We start from the raw sequence: 19583 nt of genomic DNA, 5'->3' as shown, positions 1-19583 counted from the left end.
GATCACATCCAGTCGAACTTATCTTCAGCCGAAAGTTTTGCTGACTGGAATGTGTGACATCGAAAGTAATTAGCATCCTGCTAGTTTCTGATCCAACTAATTGTCAAGAAATTGTAATCAAGACTAGTGGCGACCTTTCTTACAAGTACAGGGTCATAATCACTCATGCTAGTCTGTTTAAGATGTGTGCATGGACTTTCCACCACAAGTCACATGATAAATGAGTGAGTGAACTCAGCGTCTTTGTAGAACTGTTAGTTGCTGAGCAGCGACTAGAGGCCCAAACCGATGAATGCCAGGGATGTCCTCTGTGGCTATGTCTCGTAGGTAGTGGTTGGCAAACACCATTTTTGACTTCCAAAAGCACTGAGACACACTGAGATAGTGTTGCAGAATACTTCCGTAAGTGCCTCAGTAGATATAGGGATAAACAGGTGCTTGAAACGTTGCTTTCTAGACTTGGTATGTGCAATGTATATCTTCAATGCTCTGACTGGACATAATGATAAATCTTGAGTATCATGGGGTCTAGGGATTGCAGATAGTGCCGGTATGTGAAATTGTCAATCCGGTTGACCTGGCAGTTGATTTCTCACAAGAAAATCCCATCACAGACCCAGATGAGCTGTCTGATGATGACTTGCATCAAAACTCATGCAGTTGAAGTCTAGAGAATGAATTTCTGACATTCGTGCAGCTGTAGCCAAGGCAAGTAAAAACAGTGTATTCTGAGTTAGCAGTTCAAGTGAGGTCCGATCAAGCCGCTCGTATGCATCACTTGTGAGATGTTGGAGTACGATGTTTAGATCCCATGCTGGAGCTCTAAATCTACGTTGTTGATCTTCCAACTTGAAGGAGTGTAACAAAGCAAGTAGCTCGGGTACTTTACTCAGCTTGGTCCCTGTTTCCATGGTGATGACTGAGCTGAGAACTGCCATGTATGTAGATAATGTAGAGCCTATCAGTCATAAATATTCTGCTATCTGAGGATATGCTGTCTTCATCGCTGTAAAGCTTTTCTTCTTGGTGTATGTCTCTGCTTCCACTTGTCATCATAAAAGGTGCAAGTGAATTTCCGCAGGGCTACGGTAACTGCTTTCGCTGTGCTCGTCAAGTATCCTCTGTATTTTAAACAGATTTTGATACTGTCGTAGTGGTAACGGAGAGAGTAGAACTTGTTCTGACATTGGCTTGACTTTTGACCCACCGAACCTCTGGGACAGCGAGATATTTCAACGCAGTGATGAATCCAATCCCAAGGAATTTAGATTCACAAGTCATCCGAGTTCAGTTAGTGAAGTCCACCTGATAGTGAAGTCCACCTGTGACGTAGACTGAGTTGACTTCTCTCACAATGAGCTTGCATGTTGTGAAGATACGTCATTCTTTGTCTTCAGAGCCTCCACCCGGCTCATTATGAGGGAGTTGACATGTGAAGGAAGTCTATTTATAGCTGACTGATTACTCATCTGAGTGACGAATGCTGACAGGATCATTCTCTTTTCCTCGTTGGCAGGTTTGCTGAACTTTGCGATGAGAGTGTCGTTGACGGCTCTAATCCGAAAAAAATTTGTGTCGCAGTTGTGTTGAGTTGAGCAAGCCTCTCGTCGTCTACCTTGTAAGATTTGTTGCAGGAGAGACTGATGATTTATAAACTTCATCGACATCCGGTGCTCTGACGAAGGGCTCCATACGATGAAGAGGGAAGCGACGAACATTGAATGACGTTAGATGATGTTGTTGAAAATTGGTTGCTGACTTAAACGCGATAGATAACATCTGAGAAACCGTAGATATCTGAGGTAACGGCAGGAACGTACGTGCATCAATGTCGGTATCCTTCATCATGTAAGTATTAGCTTCATTAGAGTCCTTGGATGGTGAAGCTACGTCAAGCCCATTCGTGATCCATGATGTAACTTCAGAGTCCAAAAATAGGGTTTCCTCTGATGACGATGCTCGATAATGTCTATCTTCATCCCTCCATGAATGTGAAACATTCATTCTGTGTTGACGATCCCTCCTATAAGAGTCCACGACTAAGGGAGGTGATGACTGTTGACAGCTCCTTTGGTGAACTGGGGAGCGTGATGAAGACCTGCGTTGACGAGTGAACCCACAAGTGCACTCACGTGAGCGGGAATCCTCACTGGTGCGAGTGCACTCACATGAGCGCAAATCCTCACTCTTGCGAGTGCACTCACTCGACGTAGGTGGATCTCTCTGTCCTGACTGGACCTAGGGAGACTGATGAAGATCCTCTTCATTGACGAGTACACCTGTGAGTGCAATCATCCAAGAGGTTGGCGTGGTTGGATCTCTCTCTCGGCTGCGAAGTGAAGAGGGGGACGCTGATGACGATCTTCCTCGAGTGTGTGCATACACATCCTCTTCATCCTCCGGCGTGAGTGCTGCTCTAGGTGAGTGCTCATGCTGAGCTGTAGTCAAACGATGATGACGAGCGCAGTCGTCTCTCCTCTTCTAAACGTCGCTCCATGAGATCCATCATCTGCATCGTAAACTGTTGCATGAAGGCATCTGGGTCAAATTGCTGCAAAGTTTGAAGCGACGGTTGACCTCTAAAGTTGTCTACTGTTGACGAAGTCTGCGTTGTCTGACAATTTTCCTCCGGGTTGAGAGGTGTAGAAGATGCCATTGGGGTAGATCTAGATGATGTTATCCGATGACTGTGTTGGTTGATATCTACCTTGTAGTGTAGAATCAACGGTGGTTCGTTGAAGATAAGTCGTTCATGTAGAGGGACGATTTCTTGTCCAAACGATTTCTGCGATGGTTTCGAAGAAGATGATTTCGTCTTCGATGACCTAGACTTCTTTGGTTGAGCTGGCCCTGCTTCTGAGGAAGATCTCTTCTGAGATACAGGGGACAACACGCCGGACCCCAGACATAGTCCACGGAGAAAGAGACATTTCACTGGAATGAATCTCAGTAGACATAGTTAACAATTTACCCGAATTTAAATCACTTGTTTTAGACATGACTAATGCAAGCCGCTGTTGCTTGTCCCTAGCACATCTGTAAACAGACCGTGTATAGAGAGTAAATTCTGAATCAGAAATCTGAATGCAAAATTTACAATGATTATTAGAAGTAACATATGGGTTTGCACGTCAGGCAAATTAAGTGAGGATCAAACGCTGACAGCCGCAATCTACATAGTAGACACGATTTCATCAATTGGGAGTATGTCTCATTTGAAGAAATACATGCTTAATATGACATAAGTATGACAAATTTGATAAGATACAATGCATATACAAATCCAAATACTGTATATGAGCAGAATTAAGTTCAAAGACCAAAATAAAGAAAGAACTTCTTCGAAGATCGGGGCTAACAGGTAGCTCCAACCACCCACGCCAGGCGATAAGGAGAGAGTGACAAGCATCGCCGGTCACGTGGACTAAGGTGCGGGAAAAGGAAGGCTATACATGGGTGAGTGTATTTTGTGTCTGCATCTTTCTAGAAGGGAACTTCAAGGGATTTCAGGTGTTCCACTACCTTCACCAGGGAAGAGGAGATAAGCAATTAGCATGAGTCAGGATAAGGAAAAATTTAGGAAACTGGATGAACAAGGTATGAGATGCACACCTTTAGAGTCCCAATGAAACATATGTAGAAGTTCAATCAATTCCGCTGAGCGGCTTTTGTGGAGAATTGGATAGATGTCATCCCCTATAACACTATAATTCAACAACACTTATGTTCAAGCGGCTACAAGATTTACAGTATTGTCCAACCTTCAACTGAATGGTCTGTAGACGTCCACAGTATCGTCCTCTAGATGAAGGATTTGCAGAGTAGAGCAGGTCATTGGCTGGGATGCGGTAGTAGGCTAGCCTCTTCTCTCCACTGATCATCCAGATCACCACATCCGGCATGCTGTTTTGGGGCTGTAGAATCATGCCATGTATCATCAAAGTTCCAAATGTTGTAAAATCAACAGCCACATCTATCTATAAACTAATATTTTTTAGGAATGCTTTTCTACTGACTTTACACTGGAGAGATTCCAATGTCCACAACTAAATCACATTAAGTAGAATTCACTGATGTCAACAAAATGCTTCCTTACCTCTGTAGCCAAGTTTTTCAGCAAGGACAGATATCCTTCTATCTCAGAAAGTGCATCATTTACATCAGTTGCATTCTCCCTTAGCTTTGTGGCAACATCTATGATGTGAAGCAGTTCATTCTGGCGGTATGCACTGAGCAGTCTGTCCAACTCTGTGGCTACATGTTGGCCTGACACGGACTCTGGAAGTGGCTTCCTGTGATGGCAACCGCAAAACAACAGTCAACTTCTACACACAAAGCTGGGATACGTCTACTCCATTACACATCACAAGATTCATTCATGGCTTCAACATATATTCACTCCGTACGTGATTCATCTACTCCCTGTACATGACTTATCTACTCCCTGTACATGACCCATACAAAACATATACTTTACATAGATGTTCCATCTAGTCACCGCATATGACCTATCTAGTCACCGCATATGACCTATCCGCTTCCCATACAAAACATCTACTTTACATACATGACCCATCTACTCCCCATACATGACCTATCAGTCCCCATACAAAACATCTACTTTACACACATGACCCATCTAGTCCCAACACCTGATATCTACTCTTTGTAAATGATCTGCTCCAGTATGATATCACATCACATGAAAATGCATATGGGACTGAATGATCACATATACACACATGCTCACCTACAGTCTTGCGTGAGCTGGTCCAGCAGTGATATTAGGAGCTGGGCTAATTCAGGTGTTGGCAACTTAGCTTTGATACCAATTCGAACTCGTTCAATGTTGGCTTCCTGAAAACAGAGTATATATAACGTAAGAAAATATGTACATATTTTATAATGGATGATGGGCATTAGGAAACACTCTACTTTGAGCCTAAATAAAAGTTCAAAAGTGTGCACTTTTCCAGAAAGTTTTCCATTACATTAGAGCTGACGACCTACTGCTAGATACCCAGTAACCACTCATGGACTGACCAGATCGGTGATGATTCTGAGGAGACAGTTGAGTGCCTCCAGTCTGAAGCTGATGTCCTCCCAGTGACTGTCCACCACCACACATGGCTTGGTGTTTCCCCAAGGCAGGAAGTAGTAGTAGCATCCATCAAACACGGCATTGGTGGGCTGAGTGGTGGACGCACAAGGGGCCACATTCTCATCTAGTTTGTTCCCATAATTTCCTGGATATCAGAAGGGACATGAAGATTTAAATACACTTTTAAAAACATTTATTTTTCAAAAGAATAAGATCATAAACTTCAAAGGTGAGGTGGAAATTTACATTCCTCTTGGGTTAAATGTCGTGATATGATTCCACGGTAAGCAAGTTTAATTTCGTGCTAATTTCCACTTTTCGAGGGCTGGTGGTCCGTACATCAACTACAAGGTGTATAACATCGGTATGGGTGACAACAGTTCTTGAAGTGCATTGATGGCAGTTGGAAACACATGTATATGAATTTCTTCAATCAAAATTGTTAAACTAGGCCACAAACGTATTTATGTATCAATAAGCATAGTATGATGCATGGTGGGTCATCTCCATTTGCATACAAATTTTTGCAGGACATCTTTAACATGTACCATACAACTCAAATGAAACAAAAATATCTAATTTATCAACATCAAAGAAAAGACTAAGTAACATTGTTGCAACTCCAAAAATATCTTCCCATTTTGTGAAAATGGACGGTTCACCCTAAGAAATACCTAGAAACTTGATGCATGGATAATTGTTGGTTAAACAGAATAATCTCCTGGACACTGTTTATCTTTCCCTTAAACCGTTATTTGTTATTGCTCGTCTATCCGACATGAAACTGAAGGGAAACTAATTCCTCTGATATGATTTCCCTCTGTCATACAATAATTCCTGTAACAACTCACCAATGCTGACTTCAAACTCAACTGGTGCATCAATCTCACTAATCATGGTGGCATTCAGGAAAGATGCATGTAGACGATATTTTCGCCGCCGCAGGAACTTCTGCATAAAAGTAAGGATGGACAGGTGCATGAGCAAGAGTGGTGCATGATACTACACTGTTGATGTGTGCCCTTCCTGACACCAGACTGTTATACATGACAATACAGATGGTTTACCTGCACTCGGAGTATGTCATCACTGTTAATGTCAGCTATAGATTGTTCTGGCAGCTCTCCAAGCTGTGTCACCAGCTCTACCAGGGCTCGTCCTCGGTATGCCACACCCTCACCCTGCAATTCAAATATTGTTATTCAGAAAGTGGACAGGTTTCACAATTGCTGCACAGCAATAGATATTTCCTGAAACAACAATCAGAATTTTAGTATTTCCTCGTGAAAGTAATGAAAATACATGAATTTACACCCAAGGTAAATACAACCACTGACTTTTTTGAGTGTGATCATTACTTTATTACCAACTGTGTCATTATCATTTTGAGCTACCCCTTTTAAAACGTATCAGTCACAACCAGCGTGTCAGAAAAGCACAACTGACAAGTGATGTCAGATCTTGAGCTTTGACGGTGGTTCTTGTGTGACCTCATCATCCACAATAGTATTCAAAGGACATGTCAGTGAGGTGCATGCTACCCACCTTGCCAAGGTTCAGGTCCTCATACTGGTCTGGCAGGTCAGAGTACTCCCTTGTTGACCCATAGAAGTTGACATAGCATGGTCCAAATGTGGGCAGGAAACCTACACAACAAGTTACATGTATTCACAACCACCAAACACACATGGCTGGTATACTACAGCATTTTTTGAAAAAGGTAAGTAATGAAAAGACTTAAGCCATTTTGATATTTACCATCATATTATGTAAAAAAACCTCCTCCTATGAGATAATTTCATTGAGACTTTTCGGTTTACGTCTATGTATTACAAATTAGCAGCTTCTGCTGAAGAGAGGTCACGGTGTTGAAAATGATCTTTCAAATTCTAAAGATAAAGGTCTTGTTATGGCCACCTTGCATACAGCATAAGTCAAGGAAGGCTCGGGCAAACATACCTGCACTCTCTCATCAACAAGCTATACTCATCACTACCTTGGTGCATTCATCCCTGCACTCTCATTAACAAGCTAAGCCCATTACACCTGGGTGCAATCACCCTTGCACTCTCTCATCAAGCTAAGCCAATTACATCTGGGCAGGACTAAGTGTACAGGTATTAGATGTGGGTTAGAAGCATGCAGGACAGTTAATGGCTATTAAAGACCACAAAGCAGATGAGGAATCAAATGGAAGTCCTTCCCATGTAACTGCTCAGTGTATAGTTACATAAAACACACACACAAAACACTTATGTCTACAACACAGGATAATCAGGACTTTCATTTCAGGCTTTCACAAGTATTTGTTGTCCATTATACCATGATGGATGGAGCAGTTGTAACCCAACCAAACTAAAACTCAAATCAAACTCAAACTATTTCAAATGAAAAGATTGTGACAACAATTAAGTCTGCCGAAGCATCGTTCTTGATGTAATAATGGAATTACATGAAACAAATGGCATGACAACAGAGTAATGATAACATAATGCTGTGAAGATCAAAGAAAGTCAGGAAATGAGGATAGGAACATGGAAAGAAACAACGGAAACCAGTTTACCCTCGTCCTTGTCTGCACAAAGATAAACAGAGTCACTGATTAGACACATCAACACAGTAATTGCCCACATAATCAGGACAGTATTACAGAGGTTCCTTTTAAAAGAATGGACTCTTAGCATGTTGCATTAAGTAAAGAACTGATAGATCTATAGTATTAACGCTAGCATGTAAATAGTTGTTTACCTGGTATGTAATCGTTAAGAATTAACAAACTCAGATTCTACTAAAGATCTACAATAGGGCATCTCCAGCTGTCATCCATTGTATGCTATGTATTGGGTGTAGGTGGGAGGGATTCTGTCATTCTGTCAACATTAACATATAGAAGTGTAGGTGGACAAGTACCTGGTGTAGGGAGACATATACCTGATGTAGGGGGACATGTCCTGGATGTACATTGATGTAGCAACTGGAGGGGTATATGTCCTGGATGTATGCAAGTGAAAGGTGGACTTGTACTGGGTGTACACAGAGGGGGACAACACTCTACTGGGTGTAGGGAGACATATACCTGATGTAGGGGGACATGTCCTGGATGTACATCGATGTAGCAACTGGAGGGGTATATGTCCTGGATGTATGCAAGTGAAAGGTGGACTTGTACTGGGTGTACACAGAGGGGGACAACACTCTACTGGGTGTAGGGAGACATATACCTGATGTAGGGGGACATGTCCTGGATGTACATTGATGTAGCAACTGGAGGGGTATATGTCCTGGATGTATGCAAGTGAAAGGTGGACTTGTACTGGGTGTACACAGAGGGGGACAACACTCTACTGGGTGTAGGGAGACATATACCTGATGTAGGGGGACATGTCCTGGATGTACATTGATGTAGCAACTGGAGGGGTATATGTCCTGGATGTATGCAAGTGAAAGGTGGACTTGTACTGGGTGTACACAGAGGGGGACAACACTCTACTGGGTGTAGGGAGACATATACCTGATGTAGGGGGACATGTCCTGGATGTACATCGATGTAGCAACTGGAGGGGTATATGTCCTGGATGTATGCAAGTGAAAGGTGGACTTGTACTGGGTGTACACAGAGGGGGACAACACTCTACTGGGTGTAGGGAGACATATACCTGATGTAGGGGGACATGTCCTGGATGTACATCGATGTAGCAACTGGAGGGGTATATGTCCTGGATGTATGCAAGTGAAAGGTGGACTTGTACTGGGTGTACACAGAGGGGGACAACACTCTACTGGGTGTAGGGAGACATATACCTGATGTAGGGGGACATGTCCTGGATGTACATTGATGTAGCAACTGGAGGGGTATATGTCCTGGATGTATGCAAGTGAAAGGTGGACTTGTACTGGGTGTACACAGAGGGGGACAACACTCTACTGGGTGTAGGGAGACATATACCTGATGTAGGGGGACATGTCCTGGATGTACATTGATGTAGCAACTGGAGGGGTATATGTCCTGGATGTATGCAAGTGAAAGGTGGACTTGTACTGGGTGTACACAGAGGGGGACAACACTCTACTGGGTGTAGGGAGACATATACCTGATGTAGGGGGACATGTCCTGGATGTACATCGATGTAGCAACTGGAGGGGTATATGTCCTGGATGTATGCAAGTGAAAGGTGGACTTGTACTGGGTGTACACAGAGGGGGACAACACTCTACTGGGTGTAGGGAGACATATACCTGATGTAGGGGGACATGTCCTGGATGTACATCGATGTAGCAACTGGAGGGGTATATGTCCTGGATGTATGCAAGTGAAAGGTGGACTTGTACTGGGTGTACACAGAGGGGGACAACACTCTACTGGGTGTAGGGAGACATATACCTGATGTAGGGGGACATGTCCTGGATGTACATCGATGTAGCAACTGGAGGGGTATATGTCCTGGATGTATGCAAGTGAAAGGTGGACTTGTACTGGGTGTACACAGAGGGGGACAACACTCTACTGGGTGTAGGGAGACATATACCTGATGTAGGGGGACATGTCCTGGATGTACATCGATGTAGCAACTGGAGGGGTATATGTCCTGGATGTATGCAAGTGAAAGGTGGACTTGTACTGGGTGTACACAGAGGGGGACAACACTCTACTGGGTGTAGGGAGACATATACCTGATGTAGGGGGACATGTCCTGGATGTACATTGATGTAGCAACTGGAGGGGTATATGTCCTGGATGTATGCAAGTGAAAGGTGGACTTGTACTGGGTGTACACAGAGGGGGACAACACTCTACTGGGTGTAGGGAGACATATACCTGATGTAGGGGGACATGTCCTGGATGTACATTGATGTAGCAACTGGAGGGGTATATGTCCTGGATGTATGCAAGTGAAAGGTGGACTTGTACTGGGTGTACACAGAGGGGGACAACACTCTACTGGGTGTAGGGAGACATATACCTGATGTAGGGGGACATGTCCTGGATGTACATCGATGTAGCAACTGGAGGGGTATATGTCCTGGATGTATGCAAGTGAAAGGTGGACTTGTACTGGGTGTACACAGAGGGGGACAACACTCTACTGGGTGTAGGTGGAGATGCACTGGGTATACGTGGACATGTAGCGAGTGAAGGGGGACATGTACTGGGTGTAGATGGACATGCAGTAGGGGTAGGTGGACAAGCACTGGGTCTAGGTAGAGTCTGATGAGAGAGATCTGTCAACAGTACTGATGGGAGTGGCCTGTCTGTTGTGCTGATGGGTGTGGCCTGAATGTGGAACTGATGGGAGTGGCTTGAATGTGGTACTGATGGGAGTGGCCTGAATGTGGAACTGATGGGAGTGGCCTGAATGTGGTACTGATGGGAGTGGCCTGTCTGTTGTGCTGATGGGTGTGGCCTGAATGTGGAACTGATGGGAGTGGCTTGAATGTGGTACTGATGGGAGTGGCCTGAATGTGGTACTGATGGGAGTGGCCTGTGCGTGGTACTGATGGGAGTGGCCTGAATGTGGTACTGATGGGAGTGGCCTGAATGTGGTACTGATGGGAGTGGCCTGAATGTGGAACTGATGGGAGCGGCCTGAATGTGGTACTGATGGGAGTGGCCTGAATGTGGTACTGATGGGAGTGGCCTGAATGTGGTACTGATGGGAGTGGCCTAAATGTGGAACTGATGGGAGCGGCCTGAATGTGGTACTGATGGGAGTGGCCTGAATGTGGTACTGATGGAAGAGGAATGTCAGCTGGAGTTGCCAACGGTCTAACACTGAGATAATAACTCTCTCACCCATGTCCTTGCGCGTCTCACTGCATTGTCTAAGTCACATAAACCAGTTTGTGTGCAGGCCAGTATAGGTTACTGAGCCTCACATAAACCAGTTTGTGTGTAGGTAAGTATACACTATATACTGAGCCTCACTTGGGCTAAAATGTCAAGTAGTTTGAAGCAGGTGGTCAACAGTACATACATTTGAACATTTACACACATGAATTTACTCCCAGGGTCAAATGTGAAAGCAACATTTATTATACATGCACTATTCCTTTCATCTGTCATTTGAGTCAGTAAATATTGAGTTCAGAATGACCATATATGAGCTAATTACTGCTGGCTTTGCCCACTGTAAACATGGGTGTGAGTAAGTGTGCTGGACATGGGGGAGATAGTCTGGTAGGAAGGTATTCACCAGTGTCTCCTTGTGATGATATTACTGATACTGGTAAACAGAAAGTTCCAACGTTGTCATCTTCATTCAGTCGATCCCTGTAGTATGAACAAGGCATACACATCACATCTAATCTAGCTTTATCACACTTTCAAAGATCTTTGTCAGTCCACTGTACGCAAACACAAAGTCAGTCAAGCATCTCTCAATCCATTATGCATCTGTATGTCTTTGCCAACACATTGTTAAGTCCATATAAGTGTGGATGCTGTCATTCAAGGATCATAACTAGTGCTATTTGTTGTTTTTAGTTCCCTACTGGCCTCTCCCAATTATGTACCACTTGCTATTCTATTATAAGCCGTTGTTCAATGTAAATAACCCCTTTGTCACAACATAAGGGTCTCACTGTTTGGTTATAGTCACTTGGTTATAGCTTGAAAAAAATGTAAGAGCCTACACTGAAATACGACTCAGTACAATAAACAAGAAGCTGTAATCCATAAAGTTGTAAGTTTCATTTCTGACTCATTAACTTCTAGATTGCTGCTTAAACAATTCTTGGATATATATGTGCACTCCATGTCCTCAGTCTACTGGTCCTATTGGTCCATTACACTACCATGTCTTCAGTCAAGTGGCTCTATTGGTCCATTACACTACCATATCTTCAGTCAAGTGGCTCTATTGGTCCCATTACACTACCATGTCCTCAGTCAAGTGGCTCTGTTGGTTTTACACACTCAACCTACAGTATGGTCAAGAGACCTGCTTACCTCCGTTTATTGCTGGAAAATTTAAAAGATGAAAGATTTGCTTTAATTATAAACAAAAGCCTTGTCTAAAGACAAAGTACCTGACTGTTACACCACATGCTTACAGACAATACATACCACAAAAAGCAACAACACAAAGAACAGACATGCCAGCAACATGGCTGTATTGTGATTTGGACAAACACTGTCAATTACACAGGGTGTATGTTGTGATTGATTCCCTAGTTCAACAGGTACTGGCCCCCATCAGTTGACCTGTTCAACATTACTCCTTGTAGCTTTGCAGAGAGAACAAGCACCATGAGTAGTTGTTCCTGGTAGTCAAAGACAAACATTTTGTTGGACACTCTCTCAGAAAGATGAGACATACACTTTGAAACAATGATGGACAGAAGAAAGTTACATAAGGATGAAGGATTGATGGTTGTTAGAAGCATAATTGAGGCCCAATGCAATATTCATGATACCATGATCCAGGTTAGGGGATATTCCAACAGTCCTGGCTAACACCTATTAAGCAGGGATATGGTATGTTTCCTACAAGCCCACCATGAAGTTCTGCCCTGGGCCATTGCAGGTCTTACAGCATGCTGGTTCAACACATGAAGTTATCCTAACAGGAGGGATACAGGGATACACTCACTCCTGGTCCTACACACAACATCACCACATTTCTGAACTACATCACAGCACTACTTGCACATTCAGCTGTCACCATGGAGCACAGGTGAGTGTTAGGCTGTTGTGTGTAGGAAGGAGATCGACATTACAAACAAAACCAACCCAGCTCCCCAGGAGCAGAAAAAGAAGTGGTGTTGAGAATGCAGGAACAAATGGTATCATCATCGTTGACACGGTCCCTGTAGTAACAAGAAACATTTACAGTGCATAATTGTAGTTTAGAGAGGACTATTTTTTGTATTTAAACATATATATGAAAATGTCTGGTGGCTTGGCTATAACCACCTCATAAGTATAAATCTGTTGAGGATTAAGGTTGTGTTTTCAACTCTAAGTAAACAAGCACCTTTACGTAAAACTAACTACTACGTAAACTATCTGACTTTCGAGACTCAAAGAAATCCTTGAAACATGTAACAGATTCATTCCCCACCTCTCATAAAAAGAAGGAAAAGACAAAACATCAAGGGAATAGACAATAGACATGACAGATCTAAAACCTGAAACAAATTAGATGTATTTACAAAAGTGTGAATCGTGGGGCATCTGAGTTCTTTGCTGTACTTTGTGTACAAAGATCTCTGTTGCAAGCATGAGATGGAACAGCCAGACTGAAACCAATCCTTCTTACTCAAGTACGTGTACATAACAGTGCAGGACACTTCAGTATGTATCAGTATCCATGACATGTGGGAGTTGATCAACACTTTGGAAGAACAGATGAATGAAAACATGAAAATCATTTCTCACACTTAACACTATGTGTATGACCAGATCCCAATCTTTGCAAATGGTAGAGAAAACTTACCAGTCTCGAATCATGAACTTTATTCTTTCACACATGGATGGAAACTGCAACAGACAAAAGGCAATTGCAACACACTGTCTCAGACACATTATGATCATCATTGCTGCATGGGGAATTTCTTCTCTTAATAAAGAGTTAAAACACATTAATAGGGGGGTTGGTTATCCCACGAGAGACACAATCCCAGTACTGTGTTTAGAGTGATAAAGTGATCCAAGAGACTCTCATGACAAGCACTCTCTCCTGTGTCCACATGGGTCCAGTCCCTTCTGGCCTTGACAGTATCTGCCTGGGAACCTACACATTCTGGCCTGGATTCTACACTGTCTGCCTGGGGATCTAAACATTCTGGCCTTGACAATATCTGCCTGGGAACCTACACATTCTGGCCTGGATTCCACAGTGTCTGCATTGGGCACCTAGACATTCTGGCCTGGATTCCACAGTGTCTGCATTGGGCACCTAGACATTCTGGCTTGGATCCACACTGTCTGCCTGGGGACCTAGACATTCTGGCCTGGATTCCACAGTGTCTGCGTTGGGCACCTAGACATTCTGGCTTGGATCCACAGTGTCTGCCTGGGGACCTAGACATTCTGGCCTGGATTCCACAGTGTCTGCGTTGGGCACCTAGACATTCTGGCTTGGATTCCACAGTGTCTCCATGGGGACCTAGACATTCTGGCCTGGATTCCACAGTGTCTGCCTGGGGACCTAGACATTCTGGCCTGGATTCCTCAGTGTCTACATGAGGACATAGATATTATACACACACTCTGACTGGTGACATAGGTATTGGATTACCAAGTGTCTGACTGGGGTCAGTGATATTCCAGAGGAAAATGCACAGAGTGCCTGGAGACCTATGTGCTCTGTCCTGGTCTCCCCAATGACTAAGACATGTGAGTAGTACAACATATACCTGCAGTCCTAATCGGAGCTCCTGGTTCCACTCAGGATGATCACAGCAGTACATGATCTTTGACTTCACCTGCAAACACAATATACATATTCAAGATCTGATGTCAAATTCAGATTCCACAATTAACACTTGAATTACTAGATATAATTTTCACTTGAAAAGAGGGTTGAACTGAACAAACTATAAAATATTTAGAAACCCTCTGAGGTTAATAAATCCAGCTGATAATGCCCAAGTATGACACAAACATTCACTGACCTCTTTTCCTGCAAAAGAGAAGACAAAGTAGGGGTCTACCAGCTCCTTCTGTTCTTCACCGATGTTGAACACTTTCTTCACCCCTTCCATGAAGGCTGAGTCCACTGTAAAAGTCACACAGAACATTGATTACCAGGCCACTGTCTTGTGCACCCTACACAGGCCACTGTCTCCTACACCCAACACAGGCCACCGGCTTGTACTGGGCCATTCTATACATGTAAATACACCATATTTATGTTATTTGGCATGGTGATGACTTTGTAATTTTAAGCATAGATTTACATATACTAACCATAGTCAGAAAGTGTTTGATTACTGAAATGGTCATACTTATTAGAGTGACCAGCAGTCATATCCTACATGATAATGATACACATAGGGCAGTGGCTTACTTCTGGGTATATCCTCAGCCCGGTACAGACGGAGCAGGAAGGTAGCAGGTCGCAGCTGTACCCCAGCTGGACGCAGCAGATTACTGGAGAGAAATATTAGACACTCATTTTTGAAAACATTCAGCAGAAGATTACTGGAGAGAAATATTAGACACTAACTCCACTTATCCTTGAAAACATTATTCAAGAACTTCACAAGTTCTTGTATTCTTGTAACTTTTAAGTCTAGAACACTCAACATCCTTTTAATGCTGTAGACATTGCCAATATTAATTGTACAAAAGATTAAGCACTTCATGGGAACTGTTAGCTCATAAAATACAGTTAAATATTTGCATGACATACTGATACATGAAATGCATGTGTATCCTTATGTTTAATGATATACATCAACCAACAAAAGCCTTCCTGGAAATAAAAGGATCATCAATTTTCAGTTGTGATATCAAGCTCTGCAAATGCCTAAAACTAATCCACTAGTCCAGTGAGTGTGCTCGCTGGATGAGAAGACAAATATTTTTGCACTTGTCTTGTGAAACAGGAATTAAACTTATCCAAATAAATATCTATTTTGGAGCAATATTTAGGTACAAATTGTCAGAAATGATGAAATTGTAGTACATGAAAAGGTACTCTAAAAATATTCTTAAAAAGTGAACAGATCTACATACCAGATATGCAATGGATCTCTCAAAAAGGACAAAGAATCTTTCATCTAAATTCAGCTTTGTCTGAAGAAAGTAGATGGTTTTCTTAGCGCTGCATTTGGTTTTACATATCATATACCATAATTCAGTTCAGTTTGTAATGGTGTTGAAGACCATTTGTCATTTGATGAACAAATGTATGATCACTTCAGTGAGTTTGAAATACATGTGAGTTAATAGGTCTTTCATTACTGACACTGCAAACACGATCAAATGCCAGAAAGACAGAACATTTAACTCAACATTTTGTGTTTGTAGAATTCCTCCAACATTCTTAACGATTCTTGGGTTAATAGCTATGTTTCAAAATTCCAGTTAGAGATGTCTGTGATTACTAATGTTCCAGCTATTTAATAACATGTAAATATCTGATGTTAAGATGACAAACCAAGCAAAACAAATTTCCAGGCAATGTGACTTAATAATCTGTACATGTTGATGTTTAAATGTTCCTCAACTTTGAATAGGAGTTTATTTCAAACTCTGGGTTGATGTGAGGGAGCATGTATTCACCCCTTGGTCACCAGGGATGTCAAGTACATGGATTCAGGCATTTTACAGATGTATACAGATCTGAATTCATGTACTCTGTAGATATTATGGGGATAGGACTGGATGTGATAAAGAACAACAAATACCAGACCCTCCTGGATTCCGCGATTCCGTGGTTGCAAAAAAATCGCAGAATTTACCTTGCCATGCAGAAAAACGTCTGAAGGGTGGAATATGCATCAATGTGCAGAATCCGTGCAGAATCCGTGCAGAATTTGACACTTTTCTACTGTGGAATTTGCTCATTTTAAACACTGAGTGAAAACTGTCAGCCGAAATGAAAAGTACAGCTAATATCAAAGGTAGGGTTGGTTACACATGAAAAGGACTGACATATTTATTGTGAAAACATTTTCAAAATAATCATGATTAAAGATACTTTATTAATAAAGCAAGTTTTAGGCATTTTTCAAATTATATTAGATAAATCTGACACTGCAATTACATTCTCAAAATCGATCATTTTGAAAACTGAAATTATTTCAGATTTCTTTTAGGCATAAAATTGTCTGCATGAAACTGGAAATTGTTCATCTGCATCAAAGAGGAGAGAAATAACTTTCAGCGAGTGTTCTCAAACAGTAATTCTCAAACACAGAAAAAGGTGTGGGTGCTTTGTCACTCAAAATGTGATGTGTACTTTTGCCTTAACTTAATATCTGTGTTTGAGCCTTAACTATGAAGGTCTGTATACTGTTTTTGTTGTTTTTTTCTAAATGATTTAGCCACAGAATGCTTTGCAGAATATTGAAAAGTGGGGAGCAGAATTTGGTTAAATTTGAGGCAGAATTCTTAAAAATTTGCCACGAATCCAGGAGGGACTGAAATACCCACCTTTCAATGTCCTCATCTTCATCTGCTGATGTTGATTTCATACTCTAAACAAAGCACATACAACAACACGTCAAACATAGCTACGTTTTGGTGCATTTTCAGTTTAAAGAGACTCAGTATCATATTTGTCATAAATACTAAAAGGAACATAATGCAAACATCCCTAAGTGTCATATACTTGGTCAGATAATGCTTCTAGTGGTCAGGCATGTATTCCATACTTATGATGCAAAATATGCATTTTTTTTATTTGACAAACTATTAACAGAAATGTTAACTGGCTACTTAAGCATGCATAAAAGGGAAAAAACTGTCAAAGCTGATTTTCAACACAGCTGTACTGGAATGGATACAAAAAAGTAAAGAAACCTCTGTTTTGCAGACTCAGGATGAACTTACTGGTGCCTCATCCCCAGGCCCAAGTACCACAGCACAAATCTTGAGATATCCCTTGGCTCCTGCCATGGAGTCCTCAGGGTCACTGAGTAGCAGCCATTTGTTGATGAAGGCATGTTGTGGGGCATCATATACCAGGCCGATATCACACTGTAACCAACAAGCGGGGAACGGACATACACACCTCAACTCGCAACACTGTGATACACAAAACCCTTCAGCCACTGAAGCTGTATGTGGTTCATTTGTAGGTTGACATGAAGGTACAACACCTTATAGCTCAGAATCCTACAGTCCAGATCCAAACCCGACATGTTGCCTTGAAATTAAACCACATTTTCTTCTGATACCCTTCATTATTTCAGGTCATCGTTATATGACCTCCTTATATCTCCAGCACTAACACAGGAACAGACAAATCTTCTGAAATTATTGTTCAACCACTACATGTACCGACAGCCCAGACAATTAAAGAAAAACACTAGTGTTAATGTTGTTAGATGCACTAACTAATGTGAAGGTAATATGGATGAATGATTTATTGAGGAAAGTTTTAACAATATTTTTGTGAATATTCTTAAATCAATTTAAATCAGCTTGATTATGTTATTGACATTTCTGACAATGAAATGCTCAACAGATGTAGTCAGAAAATAATATCAATTTTGAAAAACAAAACATTACAATGGCCATGTTTAGAATATATATATATACGTTATAGATAAAACGGGTGAAGAAGGGAAAAAAAAAAAAAACTCTCACAAAGTGTACACAAAATTCAAGATGTCTTAATGACTTCATGTCCAAACATTGGAAAATGCTTCAGGAACAACTTCATACAGGTCTGTTCTTTTAATGATGGCCTGCTGTAACTCCACATGTGTCATTGTTACATACACAGAATACTTGAACTGATAACCAGTCATGTGTGTTTGCTGATCTTTGGCAGCAGTGAGTGAGTGAATTTTGTGGATGCCATGCTTGGATTAGAACAGTTGTTGACATTCTCGGCAATGTTCTACATAAGTCACTACATCAATAAATTAAAGTCAGCCCTTTCAACAACCAGTTCAATCTGTTCCAGCCAAGCATGTTACAACACCATCACATACACTGTAACATCAGTGTATCAAGAACAGTACAAACCTTAAAAGATCCAATGAGAGCATCTGACCGTAGTTTTCGGGAGTTGAATACCTGTAACAGACAGAGACCAGTCAAAGTGTGGGTTAACCTACACATATCATACAAATAGGAGAGTCAGTTTAATTAACTTTTGTAACCTCATACAGGTTAGAGAATTTTTCTCACCTGAAATTCTATGAGTTCATCAAATAACTCTGCTGGAGACGCATGGAAGTTGAAAAAGAATGACTCATTCCAGAAAGGACTGTTGGTTGACTTCTTGACACGTGTCTGTTTGGTCTGGTTGAAGGTTGTGACACGAGAGACAGGTTGAATGTTGGCACCCTGCAGCTGACGGGCCTCAATCACCTTGATGCGGATCTGCAACAAGCATCATGTACTGCCATATAATGCTGCACAGATAACCCAGCATTGCTGTCATGATTTCGGGCAGTCGCAAACATCTGCACTGTTGTTGAAGACGTATCCTTGTAGGCCAAACATCTGATCCATATCAAGTCTAAATGCACAGTTTCTGGTAATTGCATAACAATATCATTTGACCAAGAAGACATTTTCCCTGGCTTATTGAGGGTCACAAGAAACAATTATTACGTATATTCTGTTTATTAGATATGTTGTATAAGAACACATGATACATCAGTCTGTGAAATAATTACTATTACATGGTAAAGAAGGTGCCAAACAATATCCCTGAGAAGGACTTAGAAGATGAGTCTGATCTAGCCAATATGATACAGCAAAATCTTGATGAGCCTGAAGAACAATGATGTTAAAAAAAACTTTTCAGCATATACGTTTAGCATCTTTATCTTTTATCTCCATCTCTCATAATAA

General features: G+C 41.8%; 1 protein-coding gene across 2 annotated transcripts in view; it reads right to left on the bottom strand.

Annotated features, from left to right (window-relative positions):
• Window positions 1-19583, bottom strand: part of LOC137266081 (myoferlin-like) — a 108693-nt gene that overhangs the window by 50673 nt on the left and 38437 nt on the right. For both annotated transcript variants that reach the window (XM_067801581.1, XM_067801582.1), the window contains exons 7-22: window positions 18912-19106; window positions 18747-18797; window positions 17604-17750; window positions 17205-17248; window positions 15112-15194; window positions 14717-14820; window positions 14459-14527; window positions 13537-13580; window positions 12831-12907; window positions 6647-6747; window positions 6169-6282; window positions 5953-6052; window positions 5044-5246; window positions 4751-4857; window positions 4097-4292; window positions 3762-3914 (exon numbers count right to left, since the gene is read on the bottom strand). In XM_067801581.1, coding sequence (XP_067657682.1) covers window positions 3762-3914; window positions 4097-4292; window positions 4751-4857; window positions 5044-5246; window positions 5953-6052; window positions 6169-6282; window positions 6647-6747; window positions 12831-12907; window positions 13537-13580; window positions 14459-14527; window positions 14717-14820; window positions 15112-15194; window positions 17205-17248; window positions 17604-17750; window positions 18747-18797; window positions 18912-19106 — 1788 coding nt within the window. The remainder of the gene's footprint in view (window positions 1-3761; window positions 3915-4096; window positions 4293-4750; window positions 4858-5043; window positions 5247-5952; window positions 6053-6168; window positions 6283-6646; window positions 6748-12830; window positions 12908-13536; window positions 13581-14458; window positions 14528-14716; window positions 14821-15111; window positions 15195-17204; window positions 17249-17603; window positions 17751-18746; window positions 18798-18911; window positions 19107-19583) is intronic.

The sequence above is a fragment of the Haliotis asinina genome, chromosome 15 (assembly GCF_037392515.1).
Source record: "Haliotis asinina isolate JCU_RB_2024 chromosome 15, JCU_Hal_asi_v2, whole genome shotgun sequence".
Lineage (NCBI taxonomy): Eukaryota > Metazoa > Mollusca > Gastropoda > Lepetellida > Haliotidae > Haliotis > Haliotis asinina.
The sequence above is the reverse complement of the archived record's forward strand: the minus strand, read 5'-3'. Positions and strand labels throughout refer to the sequence as shown.